Raw genomic sequence first — 23364 nt, forward strand, 5'->3', positions numbered from 1 at the left:
GAAGCAAATACATTGGCAGAGATTTCCATAGACGGCAATGTAATTTCAGGGGTGGAGTTAGCAAATACATTCAATAATTACTTTGTATCCCTCACAAGTCAAGCCCATGACCCTAAGTGCACACAATTTCTGAGTAACAGGCAAAAGGAAAGCGCGTTTCTGGCTCCTACATCGGAAGACGAAATAATTCATGTATTTAGGTCTATAAAAAACAGTAATTGCAGTGACATTTATGGACTTCAGATCCGTCCCATTAAGCATGTCCTTGAGATCATTGCCCCTGCACTGACACACGTTTTTAATGCTATTTTCTCTCATGGAGTTTTTCCAAAGGCATTACAAGTTGCTAAGGTCATAGTTCTACATAAAGGCGGGGATAGGAATATGCTTTCCCAATACAGACCTATATCCATCTTACCGGTATTTTCAAAGGGTTTAGAAAAATTAATTCACGTTCGCATGACTTCTTTTATTAATAAGCACCACATAATAACACCGTCGCAGTTTGGTTTTCAGAAAGGACTCTCTACAGAGCATGCTCTTTTGACACAAAAAGAAAAAAATACTGGATGCTTTCGAACACGAGCAATGTGCATTGGGTATTTTCGTAGATTACTCCAAAGCATTCGACCTCATTAATCATGTCACTTTGAACGAAAAATTCAGCCACTACGGTTTCCGTGGTGTATTTTTAGGATTACTTCGCTCTTATCTTCTTTACCGCCAGCAGAGAGTGATCGTAAACAACCATTCTTCTGACTTAAGACCTTTAAGCTCAGGAGTGCCACAAGGAAGCTTCCTGGGACCGCCCTTGTTTTGCCTATATATCAATGACCTTGTAAACATTGAAAATTCCGTTCACTTTGTTAATAACGCTGATGACAGCACCATATTAATTACATCAAGAAACCCAAGTGATGCACTTCTGAAGGGTAACGAAGTACTAAAGAAATTATCAGCCTGGTCTACTGCCAATTCCCTGGTAATAAACGCTACAAAGACAAAAGCCGTTCTTTTTAGACCGAAGAATCGTAAAATTGATAAAGAAGTTGAGCTCAAGTTTCAGGATTCACATATTAATTTAGCACCCACTGTTAAGTATCTTGGTGTTCTTTTCGAGGAACATATGTCATGGGATCCTCACGTAGAGGCTACGGCAACCAAATTAGCTCGAGTTGCCGGTATATTGTGTAAGGTGCGTTATTCACTTCCGAGAAATGTGAAGCTTCTTATTTACAACTCTTTATTTATGTAAGTTTTAATGTTAATGCTACCTAGTGTGGGGTACTACAACTGCTTCGAACATGAGTAAATTACACATAATACAAAAAAAAAGCTGTTCGAGCCATTGCGAATGCTTCGTACGAAAGTCATTCGGAACCACTTTTCCGTGAGTTGCATTTGGCTTCACTTCCGAATTTGTATGAACGTATCCTCATTAAACGCTATGAATCAGAGCTCAGAAAAAAAATACCAATCCCTTAAAAGCATCGCCTACTTGTCACTTAACGTAAATGTACGTGACACCAGATTTCGCGAAATGTGGGAGGTTCCGCGTTGCGGAACTATGTATGGGGAACGAAGATTGTGCACACAGTTACCACGTCTCCTAAATAGATAAGCTTTGTAGCGCGCGCATCATATAGGCTTCCGTTTTTGCGCTTCATATCGCTTTCTTTTTTTCGCTCTTTTCCTTTTTTTTTCTCGCAGATATTGTTTTAGGTGCAGAATTTTTGCACGTAAAGCTTAGCTTGTATAATTTCTTTAGGTTATTGACTTCATTCAACACTTCCTGTGTGATGACTACACTTTCACTTTTATCAAAACGTTGTATTGTTAATTGGGAATAATTTCATTTTGTACATTGTTATTTTTTTGTTGTACTGCTGCACTGCAATATGCTACTTGCTATGTGAATTCTTAGATTTCATTGTACTGCTGTCTGTCAAAGGCTATGATCAGTGGACGCTTTCAAGCCCATTTTAGAGGCTTTTTGTCCACTGCCCACAACATCACTGTACGTTGTAACTTGATGTTGAAAATAAACTGAAACTGAAACTGAATAATTTTTGAGGTCTTTCGTACCAAAACCAGAATATGATTGTAAGAGACGCCGTAGTGAAGGGCTCCGGAAATTCCTACCACATGGGGTTCTTTATCGTGCACCTAAATATAAGTACAAGGGCCTCTAAAATTTCGCCTCCATCGAAATACTGCCGGCGCGGCCGGGATTCGATCCCGCGACCTTCAAGTCAGTAGTCGAGCACCATAACCACAAGACCACCGCGGCGGGGTGACGAAAGGTTCGGTTGAGTTGTTTGAAAAATGTTCGCGTTTTAATTTATGGGGCCACTTTTAAACTAGCTGAACTGTTCATTTTACGAACATTTCTGTTCCTGTTTGTGAATCACAGCCAGTCACACTACTGCTCACCCAACGGCTGCAGGTCTGTGGATTCGGTATTCTGCGAAGGACAACGCTTCAGCTACTTGTAAAGCTACTCCTTAGAGCAATAGGGGTAGAAAAAAAGGTGGTTGATCCCTCTGTCATAGGAATCGGAATAACACGAAAGTAAAGCGTGCCCTAACAGAAGTAACTGAATGTTTACTGTACATTGATATAAGAGTGTTTATAAATGTATATTGATGTCTGGCAGCTATAGCACCGTTTAACGTGGATGCACCCACTTTGATGATTAATGGTACATTTCCATCCAGACGACTAACGTCCACGTTAAATGATTAAGCAAAACCTTGTGGTAGCTGTAGTAGTCAACGGTGAAAGTGTAACCAGATAACGAGGTGTGATAGCCAGAAGAGCGTCGCATAATGGATGCAGAATTTGGTCGCCATCCCGCAGCATGTTGTGATTGAACACCACGGCCAGATTAGAGGGAAACGCAAAGCGCGTCGTGCCGCCCCGGTAGCCCGGCCGCGATTTTTCTCGGGGCGAGCACGTCAGCGGGGAACGCGGTGTTGCAGCCAGGTGAGGCAGGCGCGCGTCGCAGAGCTATTTTGGTTTGGATTAGAGTGATGCTATGAGCGAGGGCGACGCTTTTACAACGCTTTCTTTGCGACGCTTGGGGTAAGATCGCCACCTCGCGGTGTGTTATGGCACTGACAAAATAGAACTTCTATTGCACACGCGTCGAATGGCACGGACGGGTAACGCGTTGCAGGTGCTAATCGCGGAGGCCGCAGTAATGACGAATTACTTTATTTTACCGCTCTCAGAGGGCAACAACAACCCGCCGACCGGGAGAGTGGTAGATATAAAAGGCGTGTTTGTAAAGGCGCTAGAGTCTGTGACCGTGGCGCAGTTCAATAAAGAAAAAAAAAAAGTGACCGTGGCGCAGTGGATAGCGTGCCCGGCAGCTATTGTTGCGGACCGAGCGGTCGTGGGTTCGATGCCCGTTGACGGAACTTTTTTTCTTTGTCATCTGATCGTGTAACTTTTTTCTACGTCATTTCCGTGACGGAAATATGTCACTGAAGTCTTGGTGGACCCCGGCATAAAACACTTTCGTGTTAAAAAAACACTCACAGGATCCCGTCTGCCTTTGCCTAAGGCGACTCAAAGGAGAAATCTCTTCTCAGTCGACGTATTAATCCTCCCCAGTCCCTGCGACACCTTTCTGCACCCAACGTGGTTTTGCACTGCTTCCAGGGCCGGAGCCATTGCTTCTGCACCTCACCTGGTTTTGCCCTGCCTTCGTGATCGGTCCACCTTTGACCAAGCGACGATGCCACGTGATAAGGTCGTCATGTGACGTCACGATGACGCTATAGCGACGTCATAATTGTGTCACATTTTGGCGCTTTGTGACGTCACCGTGACGTCGTATGGTGAGGTCATCACGGGATGATTCTTGCACCACTCGCGTCGACGCTGCCGACAGTCAATTTTCGCGTTTGATGAGGCATCTAAGGCTATCGCCTTAAAATTAATGCTGTTCCATTCAACGTGAAAGCTGTATATAGGAACTGCGGAACAGTGATTCGCCTGCGATTCGGCGACGCTGGCGTCCACGGGCAAGCCCGTGCTGGCGTTCCAAACGTGCAGCCTACTCGGTTTCCATGGCGGGAAAGGAAACCTTCAATTATGATGCACCCTCTCGCCTCCTCTTGTTCATCTCCTCCTCACCCACACTTCGCTTTTCCACCCCCTTGCTCCACACACGCACGGCTACCTTCGTTTTTCCCGGCCCCCTCCTCCTTTATTTCTCACCCTCACTTCCGTTTCCCACCCCCTTGCCATACTGTACTACACACGGCTATCCTAGGCGTTACCCCCTCCTCATTTCTTACCTCCTCACCCTCACATATCTCCTCCTCACGCTCACTTCCCTTTTCCACGGTTTTGCTAGCGTGACAAGCGATATCACACATCATACGCCGACAGCCCGGGCCCCTAAAGTGCTGTGCACTTAGAACAGTAGTATTAGTACACTTTCCCTTAAGTCGACCTTCAATTTGGTGGCACATTTCGGCAGTGGAGAAAAGCCGGCTCCGAGTCGTGACGTCAGACTTCCTCGTTTCATGTAGGCGCATAAGTTAGGCTGACGCCTGGTGCTGACTGATGCTTCTAGACAAAGCGCTCTGCTTACCAGCGTCATGTATATACAGTCAAAAAAGGGGCAATACTGCATGCCGTACATTGAGGACGCATTTTGAGTTATTCTGCTTGCACCAAGCAGTTCAAAGTGTATTCCCGTCTCACATCTGATGTTTAAAGATAAGGTTTATCTCAGCTTAGTTGCCTGTGCAGTAATGTGGTGCTCAGTTTTGCACTGCTTAATCGTAAGATATCGGCGTTTGTGGCAGGCGGTCCCAAAGAGCTGCAGCGTATGATTTGCGCAAGAAAACCTCAATGCACAGTTCTTTCACACTATCTTGAGGGCAAGTTTCTCCTGTTGACGAAAATTCACGCAATTATCCAAAACGCGTTTAACGTATGCACGCTCACAAGAAATTTCGACCAGAATGTGTTTGCAAGAAAATATTCAAAAGCTGATGTTTTTAAAAGGATGTGCGTACTTGTTTTCGTCTAAGATTTGAAATCCGTAGTGCACGTTGAATATGTAGTAGCGCAGGTTCCATTTCGATATTTCAAGAGCCTTTCCGTTAATGTCCATATCTGGGGGCATCGTTTGCAGGAAATAGGACCGCTGGTTCAGCTGAGGTTGGATGTAGTCATAGAAAAACTTTCCGTCCTTCGGGTGCTTGATTTGCACGAATCCCTGCAACGTAAGCAAACAGAAAGCAGAAATATTATTACCACTTCCGCGCATACTTACAGCTCGTCCAATTAGCAGGCTATACATGCACCGCGTTGGCTTGCCTGCGTGGCTTGCCTGCCTCGCTCGGACGTTTCATAATCTCACAAGTTCCGCCAGTTTTTTGTTCATTCTCGTAATGACAAAGAGAAAGCTTTTATCGAGGTCATAAACAGTTCTTCTATTCCATGATGTATGTCTCGTTTGCGCTTTCTATAGTGCAGGGATCTTTGATTACTCCTCGTCATATACTTAATCGTTGTATCCAAGGTCTCTTTCGAGTCAGTGCGCAAGCCAAGAGGGCATGGTCGGGGCCAGGATATTATTTCGGGGAAACGGGGGGATCTATGTTCATTTGTGTGTGCGCGGTGTATGTGCGCATGCGTGTGTGTGCATATATAGACATATACACGTTCAAACTGAACATTTTCGGCAATCGGGGATTAACCCCCCTCTGGGTACGACTATGTCTTAGAATAATACCTGGGGTTTAACGTCCCAAAAACCACGATATGATTATGACAGACGCCGTAGTGGAGGGCTCCGGAAATTTCGACCACCGGGGTTCTTTAACGTGCACCTAAATTTAAGTACACGAGCCTCAAACATTTTCTCCTCCATAGAAAATGCAGCCGCCGCGGCAGGGATTCGATCCCGCGACCTTCGGGTCAGCAGTCGAGCGCCATACCACCGCTATACCACCGTGGCGGGGCGCCTATGTCATACATGTATGTTTATCTGTGCGTGTATATATATTGCCACGCGCACTTCTTTTTATACTTTTATGTAACCGGTCCGTCACACGTATAACCACTGCCTTGCTCAAGCCGCGCCCGATTGTCTAGGGATGTTCCAGATAATTTTAGAATCTTCAGATAAGACTGTGCGCCGCACGCGAACAATAGAGTTTATTCTGGAACTAACCCGGCCACCAACGATAACGCTGCAATCTTCGATGCCACGAGTATAAAAGATCGACGCGCTTTACTGCTGATCAGATTACTCGACGGTCAACGACTGTTCTCGCCGCCATCAGTGTACAGCGCGAAATACTTGTACTTTGACTTGTATTACCCTGTTGTCTTAATCCCCGTCATAACCACATGACATCTATAATCCGCAAATATTGTGGGGTGCCGAGGGTTAAGTGCGGTGAAACACTCCAGAGAGATGTGCGGAGAAAGCGGTAATATGTCCTCAAAAAGAATGCTTAAATAAGAAGAATGCTTATGTTTCCAATATGAATGCAATAAGAATGCAAGAAGGTTAAGTATGAGATCGTTTGAGAGCTGAGGCAAATTCAGAATACATTCGTGTTACGGATGCACACTGGGTGCCTCGTTGTTTTCCGGAACTAGAAACTATGCGAATATTAGCTCATTTATGTATGATGCCCCAGGGTTACACGCAGCTAACATCGGCGTCCCTTTGCCAACAACATAGAATTCTAAGATCGCGCGATGACGCAATGAGTGGCATAGATTATTATACATGATCACTATGCGTTATTACTATACGTGATTACTACGCGCGTTAACTATGCGTGATTACTATGCGTGAAGCAGTCGGACTCGGCGAAAAACGTTTGCACGCCTACCGGAATAGAAACGTGACAAGACACGTCTAACTTGTTTCTAGTGGCGACATGCTCCAGTGACACTCCTGATGGTACGGGCGGTTTCTCTCATGTGTAGACTTGTAATGTTACATGTGAATTGCTGATTACGCTTATAAGGACAAAATCCTGCGTGCTATGAAAACCAAATTCGCTACAGCGCCTAAATTTCTACTACCGTGGTGTATCCACTGTAAACTTTGCTTTGTTAAGTACCCATAAGCGACGTCAATAGGGTTTAATGCTTCGCACTTTTGTTTACCGTGTAGGTTCAATTGAAAAACCTTAAGCAACACATCACAGAACGCAAACTGTCCAAGATATTTGCAGTGTCGTGAAAGCGACACAAGAATCGCAGTGCCAGTGCCAGCAGCTCGCGCTCAGCGTTTCCAGCTAATGTATAGTGTCGCATTGCGGCATATTGTTGTTCTTCCTCCTTACAGCAGCATCATAGCATCATATGCTGGTCGGCCTGAGCGGAAGTGTTATGCGTAGTAATGGCCTAAATAAGGTAATACATTCACGTGCATTGTCTTATCAACATTGCGTACAAAAATCTTTTTCTTTCATTCTTACGTGTACCCCGCTTTGCCTCACGACTGTGTTTTTGTTGCGGGTGCTCGATCGATCTAAGTTTCGTTTAACGGAATTTTCTGGCTTCAAAGAACTGTTCGACCCATGCTCCATGTAACACTACATAAGCTTCAAAAACTACTGTGTACCTTGTCTGTGGTGTAGCACGGGAATTAATTTTGTTATATTAAATGCATATTTGTTCCTTGTATGTTTGGAGCAGGGATTTCTTTGATACGCGTACAACTTCGAAAGGCCAGACTTGGAAGCTACCGTACCTTCTCGTGTATAAGCCGTGCAAAATATACAGAAAACTCGGAGCTAAAGTGGGAGAGCGAGTTACACGCGAATTTCGGTGTGCAAGATGGCTCAGCGGCTATGCTTCGCGGCAACGCAAGGAGATCGATAGCGATGGCTGAAACTAACAATAGGCGGGGGCTGGGTTAACGACACTTGGTGACTGACCGAAAGAAAGGCGAAATAAGAATTTCGCAATCTTCGAGCATCGTTAGTGGCGTAGTTGCCTGTTCCTCTTATAGTGAGCGGATTTGGGCTTCTTTTTTTCACCGAATCGCTTGTACAATTTCCGGTAGCTTGTCGCGTTTTGGGGGCTTACTCACATTCTTCCCGCAAATATATAGATGGATTAGTGCTCGTCACATTCACTAATAACTCGTTTGTCGCTGACTTTGTGTAGTTCAATGTTGAAATCAAACATACGTTGGGAGAGTGGGCAAGTAACGCTACCCTGGATACTGTGTTAATGAAATATGTTAATTAAATATGTCTTATTTAATGTGTTAATTAATTATGTTATTTCGTTCGTAGTTGCGCATATTTCGTTTTCTTGTCATTCGTACTTGAGCTACTTTATTATGATTAAAAGTACTTTCAAGAATGAGAAAATGTTTTAAACTTCCACTTCTCTTGGGCTTCTACGCAAACGTCGCGCCGCCTTTTTTTTGGGAGGGGGGGATGTTGGGGGAATCTTTTGGGACGATTATTTGCTTGTTAGCTCGTCAGTATCGGGCAGCTCTAGTTAGTGGGTTCATTTCTGTAAATGTGTGAAATTAATTTGCACGGTTGAAATATGCGGGGATCTGTTCATCTTTCCGTGGGTATTAGTTGGGCGTGCACATTATATGAGGAAACTCGTTAACGCGTTATACGCGTGGATATACGGTACGCAGGCAGACGTCGCAACGTACCTGTGCGTAGTGCACGACGTCGGGGAACGTGAAGACGAGCGTGTCGGACACTCGCTCGACGTCCCAGCTGCTGCGGCGCAGCGCCAAGTACTCGAGCTCGAACATTGCCGTCAGCAGCAGCGGAGGCAGCAGCCAGCTCAACAGCGACTGCTTCTTCTGGCGCCAGATGCACGCGGCACGCTTGGCGAGCACGGCCCACACTTGTGTGAGGAGTCCTGGCTTCTCGGACACCGTGGTGGCCATCACCTTTACGAGATCCTCTGCAATGGCGTACCAATCACTCCTTTTAAGCGGGTAGGTGGTTTAAAGGCCCACCCATTACGAAGCGCTCAGGTATAATTGATCATCAGCCACAGCATCAACAAAGTGTGCCTGTGCCTATAGTGGGATAAATAGTTATTAGTCCGCGGCATTTCCTCCTCACAGGCGGATGCACACAAGCCTGCACCAATGGGAGCGCACTCCAGACTGACGTCATGAGCCGGACGGTCGGTGACCCCACCTTCGGAGAACACTGCCGAGTGCATGAGTGGGACTACTTCTTTGGTCGCGGAGGCGATCGGCTGTCGCGCTTCGGTCGTCTGGGGACTTCATAAGTTTTATCTGATTATAGGTGCACGTGCGGCCTTACGGACGCGTAGTGGGCATTTCGTTAATTCGCAAAATGATGAATTATGGCACAGTGGGCACATCTAAACTGTACTAGCAGTAGGCATTCTATAGTCGGATACAACTTAAGAAGCCCGGAGAGGGCCCGCCCGGACGACCGAAGCGCGGAAGTAGATAGCCTACGCGACTAAAGAAGTAGTCCCACTCATGCACTCAGCAACGTTTTCCGAAGGCGGGGTTTGGAGTGCGCTCCCATATGTGCAGGCATTGTGTACATCCGCCTTTGAGGAGGAAATGCCGCGGAATTATAAAGCTGCATCCAACTATAGGAGAGTATACAACGACCACTGTTACGCGCACGGACGCGCCTTTTCTCGCGGCATGGTTGGCGTGTCCACCGAGAAGCGAAGAGTGGCAAGCGAATCAGAAGGCGATGCGAACGGGGCCCGACTGCGCTATCGCGTTCCACTTTAGAAGACGAAGCTCAAGCGTCCTATCAGCTTTTCTACATTCTTGAAACACGTACGTATACGCACATATATGTACTAAAAGCAGCAGATATGAAAACCCGACTTTTCAAAATTGTTTTCAGAAACGTAGAATCCGATATCACACATATACTCGTAAAGAACGTCGCCTCAGCAGGCTACGCAGGTGCGCTTGCATGAAAAAATAAAAGAAGCTGTGTTCTGGAATACATAGACCATATACTTGCATCTTCCAAGCGATGAATTTGCCTGTATATCCGAACGGTCATTCTCAATGCTCGAGAGTGAATCAGGGGCAGCTCTACGTACGACTTGACACTCAGTGCACGGAACAATGTCAGTCGGCAGACTCAGGGCGCTTCAATCCAGCTATTTCATTTGAGATTTTGACCCTCAGTAGCGCTGACCGCTTCCTGATTAGGATATGAACGCAGAAGCGCTCGAGTACCGAGAGTTAACACTCATCTTCAGGGTGTCTCACACGTGTTATACTTTATTCGAAGACCTGCGCTACGACACTGTCATAGCTTCTATGTTGGTTTGTGACACTGCACTCTGAACAATCATTGGTGTAGACATGCAGTTCATTTGATGCCTCGTTGCAAGTGTCGCGTGCACTCTGAGAAAAACGGATAGAGTATGGGTTACTCTTTTCGGGAAGCCCTGAGTTGTCACGTATATGCGGCATTTTGATGCGACCCGCGAACTTTCTTTTGGTGGCGAGTCAGTGCACTGGAGTGCACTTTGACTTTCCACGCAAGAGTGCCAGAGACAGGCGTCAGGGAGGAGTCGCCGACGGCGGCGTCAAGCAGGCGCGGCGCCACAGACCACAGCCTTGGAACGTCAGCCACGTGATGTATATATGACGTATACGGTGTCGTGCTGCACACGGAAGCCAATCTAACCGCGCTGCACAGAACTAGCGAACGTTCACGACTGCACTTCGCTAGCCAAAAAGGAGTCCTTCGACCCATGCAGAAAAGTTGACTCTTTACTTATTTTCTTATGCTACCACCTAAAAGGGGACAGAAGGCGAATTTTAAGGGCTCGTTTTTCTTTGCTAGACACAACAATAATGAGAACGGAGAAGAAAGTCAAGGAAAGTATAGGGAATACTATTTGTAATAATTATGATGTAAATGTGAAGAAAATAAAGTGGGCGAAAAGATAACTTGCCGCCGGCAGGGACCGAACCTGTGACCTTCGAATAACGCGTCCGATGCGCTACCACTGAGCTGCGTAGGCGGTCATCCTCCCGTCCACTTTATGGGGTATATATGTGCATTTAAACCTAGGAGTGTGATTCAGCGCCGTTAGAAGATATGACGACGAGTGTGGAACTCTTTTTCTGCCTGATGGCGTCACGAAGGACGTGATCTTTTTACGAGCTGGCACCTGACCAATAATCCCTGACATACTACCTGAAGGCATCCAGTCTGCCAGAACGAGACCCTCGGTATAAAGAAGGGGAATTTCAAGGGCTCATTTTGCTTTATTAGACAAAACATTAATTAGAACTGACAGACAAGAAAGCCAAGGAAAGTATAGGGGATACTATTTGTAATAATTATGATGTAAATTTGAAGAAAGTAAAGTAAACGAAAAGATAACTTTCTGCCGGCAGGGACCGAACCTAAAAGGGATCAAGACAAGAAACGGAGAGAGTTGAGGTACCCCGACTCTTTCGACTATTTTTCTAAGAGTGTGGTGTCCCGTATGACCACTGGCTCTCGAACCGAGCACAACGTTTGTACGCGAAAAGATGATCTCACCCTTGACGTCAATCGCTGACAGGTGCTGCTCCCTGCCCACAGTGTGCTTCGCCTCGTGCTCTTCGTCCACTTGTACAAGCACGTCTTCGAGCGAGGTCACCCGGACGCCAATGTTCTCTATGCCTAGTTCCTTGCTGCGATGTTCCAACTCCTGGAAGGCAGACGTGTATTTTATTCAATGGCAGTGATTAGGAAAATTCCGAAGGCGCACGCGGAGCGTTGGAGCGATTTGATGTACATTAATTAACGGAACAGTTCAGAAACAACGCAGCTGCATAGAAAAAAACACCAAACTTTCATGAATTTCTATCCGGAATAATGACTAATAAGCACGCTTATACAAGTCCGGAAAGCATGATCTACACGGAACTGATAATAAGCACTGCACACGCAACAATATTTTATTATTTAAGTAACTCATTAATTTCAGGCTCCGCGGAGGGCGAACTGAGTAATCCGAGACGGATACAGGATCATGCAGAGATGAGAGAAATCCCAATGCACCAACTCATTAACGTATTAAGGTGTATGCCGTAACTAATAATTGATGTGTTAACTAATTAAGTAGAGATAAACAACATTTCACTTTGAGCGGCCCTAAAAGTAAAAACTGTAACTTTTTACGTAACTCTAATCTGTATTTTCTTCATTGGGACATATGCGAAGTTCTGTTCCTACGTCCTGCTCCTCTAGCCTTTGTAGTTTTAAACTAATTCAAGAAAGGTTACGTGTGTGCGTGGAGTTGGGGGTGGGCGGGCTTGTCTCGTCAGGGACCAAAATTTAGATATGAGCGGGATAGTCGCGAAGAAGGAGAAACATCACGGCCTTCTTATGACACAAAGGTTAATGGGCATCAACAGTAATATCTCGTTAGCTCGGGAAAAGAAAATTCTCACTCGTCCTCGGGTTCCGGCAAGCATATGCGTTATTTCCTGGCGTCAAACTCTCGCTATAGTGACCGTTGTAGCAGCGTCCCAGTTGAATCTCTGAGCTCAGCTAACGCGAAGCTTCGCAATTATACGTCACAAGCGAGCGAAAGCGGCTCGAGCTTCCAGCCAAGACGAAATCTGCACGAAATACGCTCTTTCGACAGTTTTAAATCGCATGCAACACCACGTACTATAGCCTTGAAAACTGCGTGGTCAATGGTTGCAATCCAAGATCGCGTCGATAGCGTCATCCGCAGCGGCGACATTCCGCTCCTAAAAAATTAACCCAGCTTCACTGACTTTACGTCGCGAGGACTGATTCAACAGCGGAACTAGTGGCATGAATTTATTGGCTCTTTGCTTTTCTTTTCTATTTCTTTTCCCTTGCTAAGCCTTTTGTTCGTCTGTTCTTTTTCTTTTTTGCTTTTTGGTGCTATAGTAGCCCCGCTGATTATAATCAGTCCTCGAGACGTTAAGTCGGTGAAGCCGAGTTAATTTTTTGGAGGATATTGCTTTGGTGACTTTTGGCCATTAAAGGGGTATTGGCACCTTTTTTTGAAGGCTAGTTAAGTCTGCCATACAAATCTCCTGCATACAGAGATAGCTCTGAGCAAGTGCGAAGCCCAGCAAATACTGATAAGATACTTAAAGTCAATTTTCCCACGGCGCACCTACCGACATTGACAATACCTTGACTTCAGGCTACAGTACCAACGCAGGTGACTTCACGCAGCAGTATGGCTAGTTACAATGACGACAAGTACCGAAGCCTCCAAAATGGCCACTTGTGCGTCACCAAAAGATTCAAAATGGTCGCTTGCGCGTCACCAACGGAGCCATGGTGCGGAGCGGCCGTGGAAAAGTCACGATATCTTGCGCCAGCAGGTGACGAGAAGCTCATACCGTGTCGTGACGTCAGGGTACAGTAGGAACCGAAACTAGCTTTTAGAGAGATACGGTGGTTACATGGCAGTACATTTTACTCCCGCATGGAAGTACTTTCATTTGACGCAAGAAAGCGACAACGGAAAATTTTCGTATCAGTACCCCTTTAGAGAAAGCACAATCTCATCGAACTCGTTTATTTTTGTCGCCTTCACTCTTTTGGATCAGAACGACGTCGTCTTTGCCGTTCACACGCCAATTCCCCTTGACGCTCCCGATGGGTAGCTTCTTCCAGACAGCATGATAATTGATGGTAGCGCAGGCTAAGACACCGACAAAAGAAGGCACATCCGACACCGATATATTGCGCGAGCATAATAACAAAATAAGTAGAGTTGCTTCTGACGGTTTCCTTTTCCTGCATTTTCACACATGTAAGTGCCGACCTAGATTTAAATAAACGGCCATCATGAGTATGGAGTAGGTGCGAGATGACGCGATTGATAATCAAGGCCAGCAGGATTTCAGCGTTTGGTGACGCTTGTGTGAGCAGTCCGTCAGTAGTGTTGTCAAATAAGGAACTAGATTACATGTATTCGCGATAAACTGTTTTGTGGATAAGCTCTATAAGAAAAATGCGTTTGATACATTGTTGTCATGTTTGTGATGTATGCGTGTAGCTTACAATATATGGGGGTCAGAGCTATGCACACGTGACGTATGACGGTGAGGGAGTACATATACTAGCGGGATCAGCTGGTAATAAAATAGTTGTTGAAAGTTAGCGCTGTGGTGTCTCGAATGTGCCTTCTTTTGTCCGTGTCTTAGCCTGCGCTACCATCAATTATCATGCAACCATACCAACAAGCCCAAATCGCCACCCTCATCGACTTCCAGAGAGCGCACGGCCATAGCCGAACATTCTGTAGTTATCGACAGCTTCGTGAGCTTTAGTGGACCGGAGATGAAGTGCGGCTCGACCAATTTCGGTGGCACGCACCCGCTCGGCTAGTTACACACAGCTTCATTTTTAGTGAACCGGAGGTGAGCAACGGGACTTGCGATATTTCCGTGGCACATACTCTCTAGGCACTGTGAACGACGCTTCGTAGGGATTAACGACGGCATTAATCAGCTCCGTTGTCGAAAAGAAAATGCAGAGCCCGTCCACTACTGTGATGGTAGCTGTCACTATGGTGGGTCTGGTATGATTAATAACTATACTGAGCTGCTGTTCCTCTGTGAGGGAGTCGCAGCTACTCGATGTGGTGGAACTCGAAGCACCAGCAGTGGCTGTGGCTGCACGTTCCGCGGCAGCGGCTTCACGTCGTATTCGCGCCAATTTGCGCTTCTGTGCGTGTTGGCGCTCCTTCAATTGCTGCTCTTCTTCCTCCGAGCGAACGATCTCATAGCGAGTCTAAAGGGCAACTGCCGATAACAGCGCTAGCGCTATCTCTACGTCACGATAAAAATGGGCACGATTGGTGGGAAGTGCCGCCGCCGAGTATCGCGACACTTGTGAAAAGGCATCGGCGGTGGCGATGGGCAGCTGTGCTAAGGAAGTGCAAATATATATATATATATATATATATATATATATATATATATATATATATATATATATATATATATATATATATATATATATATCGCCACCGCCGATGCCTTTTCACATAAAAATGGGCACGATTGGTGGGAAGTGCCGCCGCCGAGTATCGCGACACTTGTGAAAAGGCATCGGCGGTGGCGATGGGCAGCTGTGCTAAGGAAGTGCAAATATATATATATATATATATATATATATATATATATATATATATATATATATATATATATATATATATATCTGTTTTCAAACTCGCCATTATACGATGGCCAATACACGGATGGCTGCGTGCGGTCAAGCACAGTCATTCACCACTTTCGCTCAGTGGTACTACGAAAACGTAGCGCTGGTACAACGCCATGTACAAGAACATGAAGTCACCTTGAACATGGTGACGGTGAGACGCGTCGAGACAATCTGTCCCAAGATGAAGATGGCATCGTTGATCGAGTCACTCTCCAGCCTCGCCTTGGGTGCGAACTTGCGGAGAAGAGTCTCGATAGCACTGACGTCACACTCTCCAGGTAACTTGCTGATAATAATGTGGTAGCCCGTTCCGAAGCGATGCTTCAGAAATGCCGGGGAACCGGCGCACCTAAAGATCAGTTAACAGAAAAGAGATAACATGATTATCTTAGCCACAAGCCGTGAGCGACTCGGCGGGAAAGGCAAAAAAACCATCTCATAATCTTACAGTTGCTGCTCCGTTTTTATTTGGACTGATCATCGTATGTGATTGTCTATCGGTACAAATGCGGTTGCGCAGGCTGTTCGTCATCGCCATGCATACGAGCGTGACACTGTTAAAGTAAATATTTTTGGTAGTCAGCGCTTGTCCTCGTCGGCTTTCACCTTGTCCTTTTCTTTTGCAGGGCGTCCCAATTATTACGCAACAAGGTTTAAAAAGATATGATAATATCTGGTGTTTAACGTCCCAAAACCACGCTATTATTATGAGGGACGCCGTAATTAACATCACTGGAAATTTCGACCACCTGCGGTTCCTTAACGTGCACCTAAATCTAAGTAGACGGGCCTCAAACATTTTCGCCTCCACCGAAAATGCAGCCGCCGTCGCCGGGATTCGATCACGTGACCTTCGGGTCAGCAGTCGAGCGCCATAATCACTAGACCACCGTGGCGGGGCAGATTTAAAAAGAAAGAAACGCAGTTAGGTGAATCAAATTTAACACATATTGTTCCAGTACGCTGGAGTAGCCACTACTACATTTTTTCGTTAATTAGTCTTAATTATTTTGTCATTATAACTCACATAATTATCAAAATGTCAATTGCGCATATGTAGGCATGTTCGAGCGGAAGGAATGCCTTTAAATTGCGACGCATATTGTTGCCGCTCGTCCTGTACCCTTGCCAAAGTGCGCAACGCTGTCTCTGGGAGCGGAAAACAGGCAAAGCAGTTGCTTCTAGTAAGCTTATTTGAGGGCGCTGCTTTCTTTTGCGGGTGGGAGCGAAGTCACGTGTTATTTTTCAAGTTTCGCGGGCTTCCTTTATCAGCCGGTAAAGAAATGAGCACGCAATTAGTACGACGTTAAAAAGTCCCAGTTTCGCCGCAACGGCGAAGCAATGACTGCGATAGCAACAAATTGTAATGTAACGCGAAGAACGGAAAGCAGCTCGAAATTTCCAGCTTGTCGCTCAAGCGCAAGGGACGCACGAAAATAACACACACAGGGCGCTCGCGAGCGCGAACTATATCAAGTGTCACAGTTGTTACTTATTTCTGTTTGAACAGCGTGCTCGTTTCGCAAACGCGGCCGCTGCAGCGAGCGAAGTGACCTTCGTACCCTTAAATTCAGCGCGAACATCTTGGTGAAAGCACAAGACATACAAGACATACTCCGTGCACCACGCCCTGCAGAGCGAAGTGTAGGGAGGCGCGCGCGCGACGCTACGAGTGGGGCGATGACCTTTAAAGCGCGCCCCTCGCGCACTTCGCGCCATCTCGATGGTGAGCAAGAAAGCAGGCTGGATTACATGGTGTATATAAATAGCTCGCCGTTACCATGCTGAAATACGGTACTCCTCGTGGCCTAACCGTCTAACGCCGTGCGCTGCGGAGTGAGAGGTCGCCCGTTCGATTCTGCGCGTTGAAAAGTATTTCTGAAAAACATTTCTTTGTGGCTTATATATATATAGGACATGACGGCGACGCCGATGGCAGAAACCAGCCGAGAGTGTCCATATAATTGTTATCGCAATAAAATATCGCAGTTAGATGTCATTTGTACACTTGTACATATGCCCCATCAAGATTTTGATAATTACTTAAGTACTTGTCGATTTGCAAATAAAATTAGGACCTTTAATTAAACATAATTAACGAAAAAAATAGTAGTGGCTGCTCCACTGTACTGCGAACAATATGTGCTAGGTTTGCTCCTCTTTTTAAAACCTTGCTGCGGGATAGTTGGGACACCCTGTAGACGATGAAGTGCAGTAACAGCATGGTCAAAGTTACGTTATTTAAGCCATTTATCAACTCGGTTCAATATACTTCACTATACACACCAGGCACTCAACCACAGCGGCCGTATTAAACGGTATCATTAGTGCAAATTACGAACTTAAGCACATACGCACGTTACTATTACAAAGTCCAAACCGCGCACAGATGTGACAACTGCGGTGAAAATAACACTAATGCGTGTTTCACGTGGATGCTACATTAAGAAACAGTATTTCACGCACCGGACATGACCGTTCGCCAAGATGATGATGCGATCACCCAGCACGTCCGCCTCGTCCAGATGCTGCGTCGTGAGGAAGATGGAGCAGTTGCGGCGAATCTTGAGGAGCAGCTCCCACATCTCACGACGAGCCTCAGGGTCCATGTTTGCCGTGGGCTCGTCGAGTATGACCACCTGCGGAAGCGGGTCGTCTAGCTTCGGTGCTCGTTTAAAGGCCGATGTTACCCCCTCGAAACAACAGATAAGCTCAAAACACGTACTACGATAAATTTGACCACGTGATAGTCTTATTTCACCTAAATAAGCTCATTTTATTTCTAAAGACGATAGTCATTCTTGGGATACTTGAACGCAGAAATTTCGGTCTGTCTGTCTGTATGTCTGTATGTCTGTCTGTCACACGATTCAGCCACCCGGCCAAAGTTTAGGCACTTGCTGTACGAACGCCCAGCCGTCTTTAACAGGTAGCGGCGTTCATACTTGTCAACATTGTCAATCAAAAAGCAAATATTACGCTTATCTGAGGCACAATATCAATACGTAAGTGTTAGGTGGTGTGTTCCTTTACTAGAAAATACATAGATACGTAATTCTAAAGACGCTAGTGTTTCTAAAGCTGCGCTGAAAATATTAGTGGTTTTTAGGCTGCGCTGAAAATGCGACGCTATGAGCGAGATGCGGCGATTCAACATAGAGGAGGAGGACTAATGGAGTACGGGCGGCAGAAGACTGTCGTCTTTCGACGACATTTGCAGCGAAGCACGCAGATACGCGGCAATTTTTTTCCATTTTTTGCGTTCAGTCTACATAGAACTTGCTGCATTTCAATAAGTGCTACCATAGTCCTTAAGTGCTACCATAATCCTGAAGGACTATGGTGCTACGTAGGGATCGCTAACCGAATGGCAGATGTCATCGCGGTGGTAAACGTTTGTCATTTCATGCGAAGCTTAAGCATCCTTTACATCGCTGAATTGTTGGTTAAGAAGCTGGACAAGGGCGTAGCCAGGGGGGGGGGGTTCAACCCCCCCCCCTCCGAAATTTTTCAGTTTTGCTGGCGTATATATACACGCGCACATACAAACGCACGCACGAACATACGTAAAGTATGGTTGAACCCCTCCCCGAAAAAAATTTCTGGCTACGACCCTGAAGCTGGAGGAGAATGAACAACGGACTATTTGGTAATTGTTCCTCAACATTTTGAGACTCAGCACAGAAACCACACGGATATGAGAAGCAGTCGGAGATCTAATCCTAGCAAACGGTTGCCAACAAGACAAAAGAGCACTTGTAGTACAGGGTCCAACTATAACAGAAAATTGAATCTACTCATTTACATTCCGACTCGCAGAAACAAACACATATACAACTCTTCCATGTGTTTATTTTAAGACGTTAGCCCCAAGTCCCCTAAGAAGTCACAAGTCCACACTCTAGGCTCTAATTACGAAAGCCAACTGTACGCGAAAATGGTGAGGTGCTTGAAATGGTGAGAATTCATTCAATAGTGAATGTTGTTTCAAGCGACTTTCCTGCTTCAATGATTACTCAGCACCCAACACTTCTGTTCAGTGCTTCAAAAGCCGACTTCTCGAAACGCCAATTGGCTCTATCGGCACTCCTTTTTAAACGACTTCTCTTACTTATAAATCGTAGTTTCAAAACAATCAGAAGGGAAGGTAGAAGGAAGGTAGAAGGAGCTTGAGTTGCCTGAAGACCATGGTACGCAACGTGACATCACCTTTGGCTTGGACACGATGGCTATGGCTGTGCTTAGGCGTCTCTGCAAGCCCAGGGAAAGGTTGCTGACTAGGTCTGAACGGTACATTATCAGACCGACGTCGTGCAGAAGGGTGACCACTTCCAGCTTCACGTCCTTGTAGAGAGTGCCCTTGACCTGCGACAACCATCTATCCTGAGCGCAGTAGCTGACAGGAACTATCGCGCTCGTCCCTTAAGCTGTGTTTCGGTATCAACATAGAATATGGCGAAACTTGCATAAGAAAAAAACTGGCACCACCATCATGCACTTTCGCATGTACGCAAGTTTAGGGGACGTGGGCTCTGCTGCAAATACAAATTTCTGCTCTGCTTTTGCATGACGCTTCTTACCTAACGGATAGCTGTACAAGTTGCTAGAACAACTACAGGCTGGAACATTGTAATGGAGGCTGTGTTTTTAGATAAAGCGGGAATATAGCTTTCAAGCGGGAATATAGCGTCCTCTGAACTTTTGCTGTAGGGTGTACAATACGCATAACGGAGCCACGGTAGCTCAAATAAAGGAAGCACACGAAAAAGAAAAAAAAACTGTGCCACAACCCACGCGAGCTACTTGTAGCGCCCTTGGTGGCGGTGTTGTGTTCCTTCTTTACAATGGTTTCATTGAGCGTGTCAACCATCCGCTACAATGCGCTACGATGCGCTACAATGGCCAAATAAAGCATCTCAACCATTCAGCCTATAAGGATAAGTTACCCTAACTTATACGTCTGGTACGGGCTTTGACTCAACGTTCAGCTAACCTCATCGTGGTGAACGATCCCGTAATTTGGCTTTCAAATCGTTAATCGTGACAAAACTAACCCGGTTCGTTCACCACTGAACCTTCCCGATATATCAGTAAGGGTTACCCCTTCGGCATTACCAGAATATTGAAAGCAGGTTATTCACTATATTCTACCACGCGTCATGGTAGCGTAATGCCCGAATGACCTCTCCCCACTCCCATCCCACCACCCACGTGACCGCAGCTACAACAAGAAAGCAAGAGCATCTTCAGCATCTCTCGCGGCTGACAGCACAATACACGGATGCGTCTGAAGGTTTTTGCGCAAATATATTCCTGTGTTGTGCGCGCGCTGCATTTTGACCCGTTTTTCACAAAGACAAAAAGGTAGCCATGCGGAAGAAGTGTTATTACCTAATAGGTCTGCCCACACTTAACAGCTAGTGCGCCTCGTGTCCCCAGTGGCGCAATTGGTTAGCGCACGGTACTTATACGACAGTGCTTCGTGAGCTATGCCGGGGTTGTGAGTTCGAGCCTCACCTGGGGAAGGTTTTTTTTTTCTCCTAGCTTCTTCTTTTTATTAAGTTGTACGAATAGCAGAGCGCAGATAACCCTTTTATCGCGGTGTGAATGCCTACTTCAATTTTTTTTATACTCTGGTATCTCGCCCCAACCAATGGATCACGCTTGATGCGTGCGCAACGCAGCGTAATACAGTTTCACAGGCAACTGCCATGAACACGTCGAAAGTTTTCGCAGGCTTTTCCGAAATAGAACTGAGTATCGTTTAAGTAGTTGCTTCTCAGCAAAGCCTTCAAAACCCCTACTTCAGACAATCGACGATAAACTTCACCTAAAACGTCGATTAATCGATAAGCGATAAACTGCTGACACGCCAATAAAGGTGCCACAAATATTCGTTTTGTGCCATTCTGAACGTCTATTTAATCGATTCTCGCTCCATCTAAAGCTCCGGGCGGCTATACTTTGAAGAAAACTGCCCCTTATGTAATATCTCAACAAAAAGGCCTCACAGGAAATAAGTAATATTTAAAAAAAAGACGCATTTGTAACTGTGAGTTGCGCTATTAGAAAATAGTCAGTAAAAACTTAGTAACTGCGAGCAAATAGGTAGCAACAGCAGCTGTTACTACCTGTCTCGGTTGTTACTAACTTCTTGCTGCCTTCTTACTACCTACATTAGTAGATGTTTGAACGCTTCCAACGGCTACTACCCGCCGCAAGCCGTTACTAACTTTTGCTATAGTATTTACCTGTTTACTACAAGTAAGTCTACGTATACCTGTTTACAAGGATAAACCTAAGTTAGTAAGTGCTACACCAGCTTTTTTTTGAAGAGTACGAATCGTACGTGAGTTTACGGCATTTCGTTGTTCGTAAGTGAATGTTGAGTGTAAAAAAAAAATTAAAAGCTGGGCTGTTATACACAGTAAGACGTGGTAATAACGGAAACAGCGCAGCTTACGACAGCGAAGAAGATGAGGTGCTCCTCAACCGTGAGATCGTTGAAGAGCAAGCTGCCTTGGGGGCAATAGCCAAAGTTCTTGCGGGCATCCCTGGTGGAAGTCGTGATGTCAAAGCCATCAACTAAGATGTTGCCCGCGCTGCATTTCGTGAAACCTGGAGTTAAGCAAATGCGGCGAAATCAGGAGATATAAACAACAGGCATGATATTTTGTAATGCGCGTTCTTGTGTTCCGAGTCTAAGCAACGACAGATTCCTGTAGTAAACGGCGTACTAAAATTAAGAAGCTGCTCTTTTGATGAAACATTCTTTCTGGAAGGCCTAACAACTGGGAGAGGCATTTGGCCATGACTCTCGAAGTAATTCAGAAATAAATTTTAATATACAACGGGATTTGTTTTTACTAAAATATGTTTGGCATGCGTTCAACTTGGTGGACAGACACGGACTCAAGAAACGAGGAACGCCGACCGCGCACCAATATGTATCGCTACTGTCCGTATCTATATACAAGTCCCGTATGTCGCCACGATGCAGGTTGAACGAAAGAAGACAAATGGATTGAAGGGCGCCGTTTTTGCTAGACACAAACCATATGAAGCCAACAGCCAGCAAGTTCGCGTCCTTAACACCATATCAAAAGTTTCTCGTATTTGCCAGTGCGAGTACTTCATCGGATAAAGTCATGGTATTGTTATAGCCATTTTTAAGCATAACTGATGAGCCTTGAGTGAAAGAAAAAGTCCGGCAGCATGCTACAGTCTCTGTAACAATTGAAGGTGAAAGACTGCTTCGCACTTGGTAACGCATTACGTTATGCAGTCAGGCCCCAGACCTCCTGCAAGGCATAAGGAGCCGTAGTACATGAGAGACACGTATTAAATTACCTTCACCTTATCAGGCGATTGCATAGTAACCTCTCCACCTCCCATAACCCGCCGGTGAAGCTTTGCGCACTTCACACAGCGTTGTATACTTACTCCGTGATCGGCCCACACTTGACCAAGTGACAATATCAAGTGATGACGTCACATGATGATGCCATAACTGACGTCGTGGGATGTGCCCCAAATTTATAAGATATCTGGCGTCATTAGCGTCGTACGTAGGTCACGTGGATTTTTGTACCAATTCGCCTGCCACGTCTCGCTTGTGGGGCCGCGCAGCGAAACACTTAAGGCTTTCGCCTTAAAATTAGCTCTAGAAAACACAAGGTAATGCAGAGCAAACTGCCCATATCGGACAGGGCGCACGCAATACAGCCTGATAACAGTGGTATAAGATTAGCATTTCGTTGTTCGCGCATCCACGTTGGTAGCATTACAGCGCCCACCAGTGACTCACCGGTGACCATGTTCAGTAGCGTTGTCTTGCCGGCACCGTTATGCCCGAGAAGCACCGTGACCTGGTTCTCGAAGATCCTCAACGTGACGTCTTGCAAGACGAGCAGACCGCTGTAGTCCTGTAGTTGGGGCAGTTAAGCTTAGGGGCGTATTAAAAGCAGCCTTGTGAAAGAGACACCTTAACAAAATAATCGGGGTCACCTATCGCATGCTAAAAAGACTTGACGATGAAAGCCATTACGTCTGCTCTATTTTAAGGTCTTTACTATTTCGGCCTCATTTCCAATTATTCTCAATTAGTTTCAATTACTGTATTTTCTTTAAATTATTCAGTCATTTTGCTTAGCTTCAA

General features: G+C 45.8%; 1 protein-coding gene and 1 non-coding gene across 2 annotated transcripts in view; one reads left to right on the forward strand and one right to left on the reverse strand.

Annotated features, from left to right (window-relative positions):
* Positions 1–5002: 5002 nt before the first annotated feature.
* Positions 5003–23364, reverse strand: part of LOC119385718 (phospholipid-transporting ATPase ABCA3-like) — a 41167-nt gene continuing 22805 nt past the window's right edge. The window contains exons 9-16 of the mRNA XM_049414075.1: positions 23014–23131; positions 21670–21824; positions 19416–19571; positions 17673–17845; positions 15342–15555; positions 11541–11691; positions 8672–8931; positions 5003–5239 (exon numbers count right to left, since the gene is read on the reverse strand). Coding sequence (XP_049270032.1) covers positions 5003–5239; positions 8672–8931; positions 11541–11691; positions 15342–15555; positions 17673–17845; positions 19416–19571; positions 21670–21824; positions 23014–23131 — 1464 coding nt within the window. The remainder of the gene's footprint in view (positions 5240–8671; positions 8932–11540; positions 11692–15341; positions 15556–17672; positions 17846–19415; positions 19572–21669; positions 21825–23013; positions 23132–23364) is intronic.
* Trnai-uau (transfer RNA isoleucine (anticodon UAU)) lies at positions 20639–20731 on the forward strand. Its single transcript is given in 2 exon segments — positions 20639–20676; positions 20696–20731. It is a non-coding gene; the product is annotated as a tRNA-Ile (tRNA).

Source organism: Rhipicephalus sanguineus, chromosome 3, assembly GCF_013339695.2.
Source record: "Rhipicephalus sanguineus isolate Rsan-2018 chromosome 3, BIME_Rsan_1.4, whole genome shotgun sequence".
Lineage (NCBI taxonomy): Eukaryota > Metazoa > Arthropoda > Arachnida > Ixodida > Ixodidae > Rhipicephalus > Rhipicephalus sanguineus.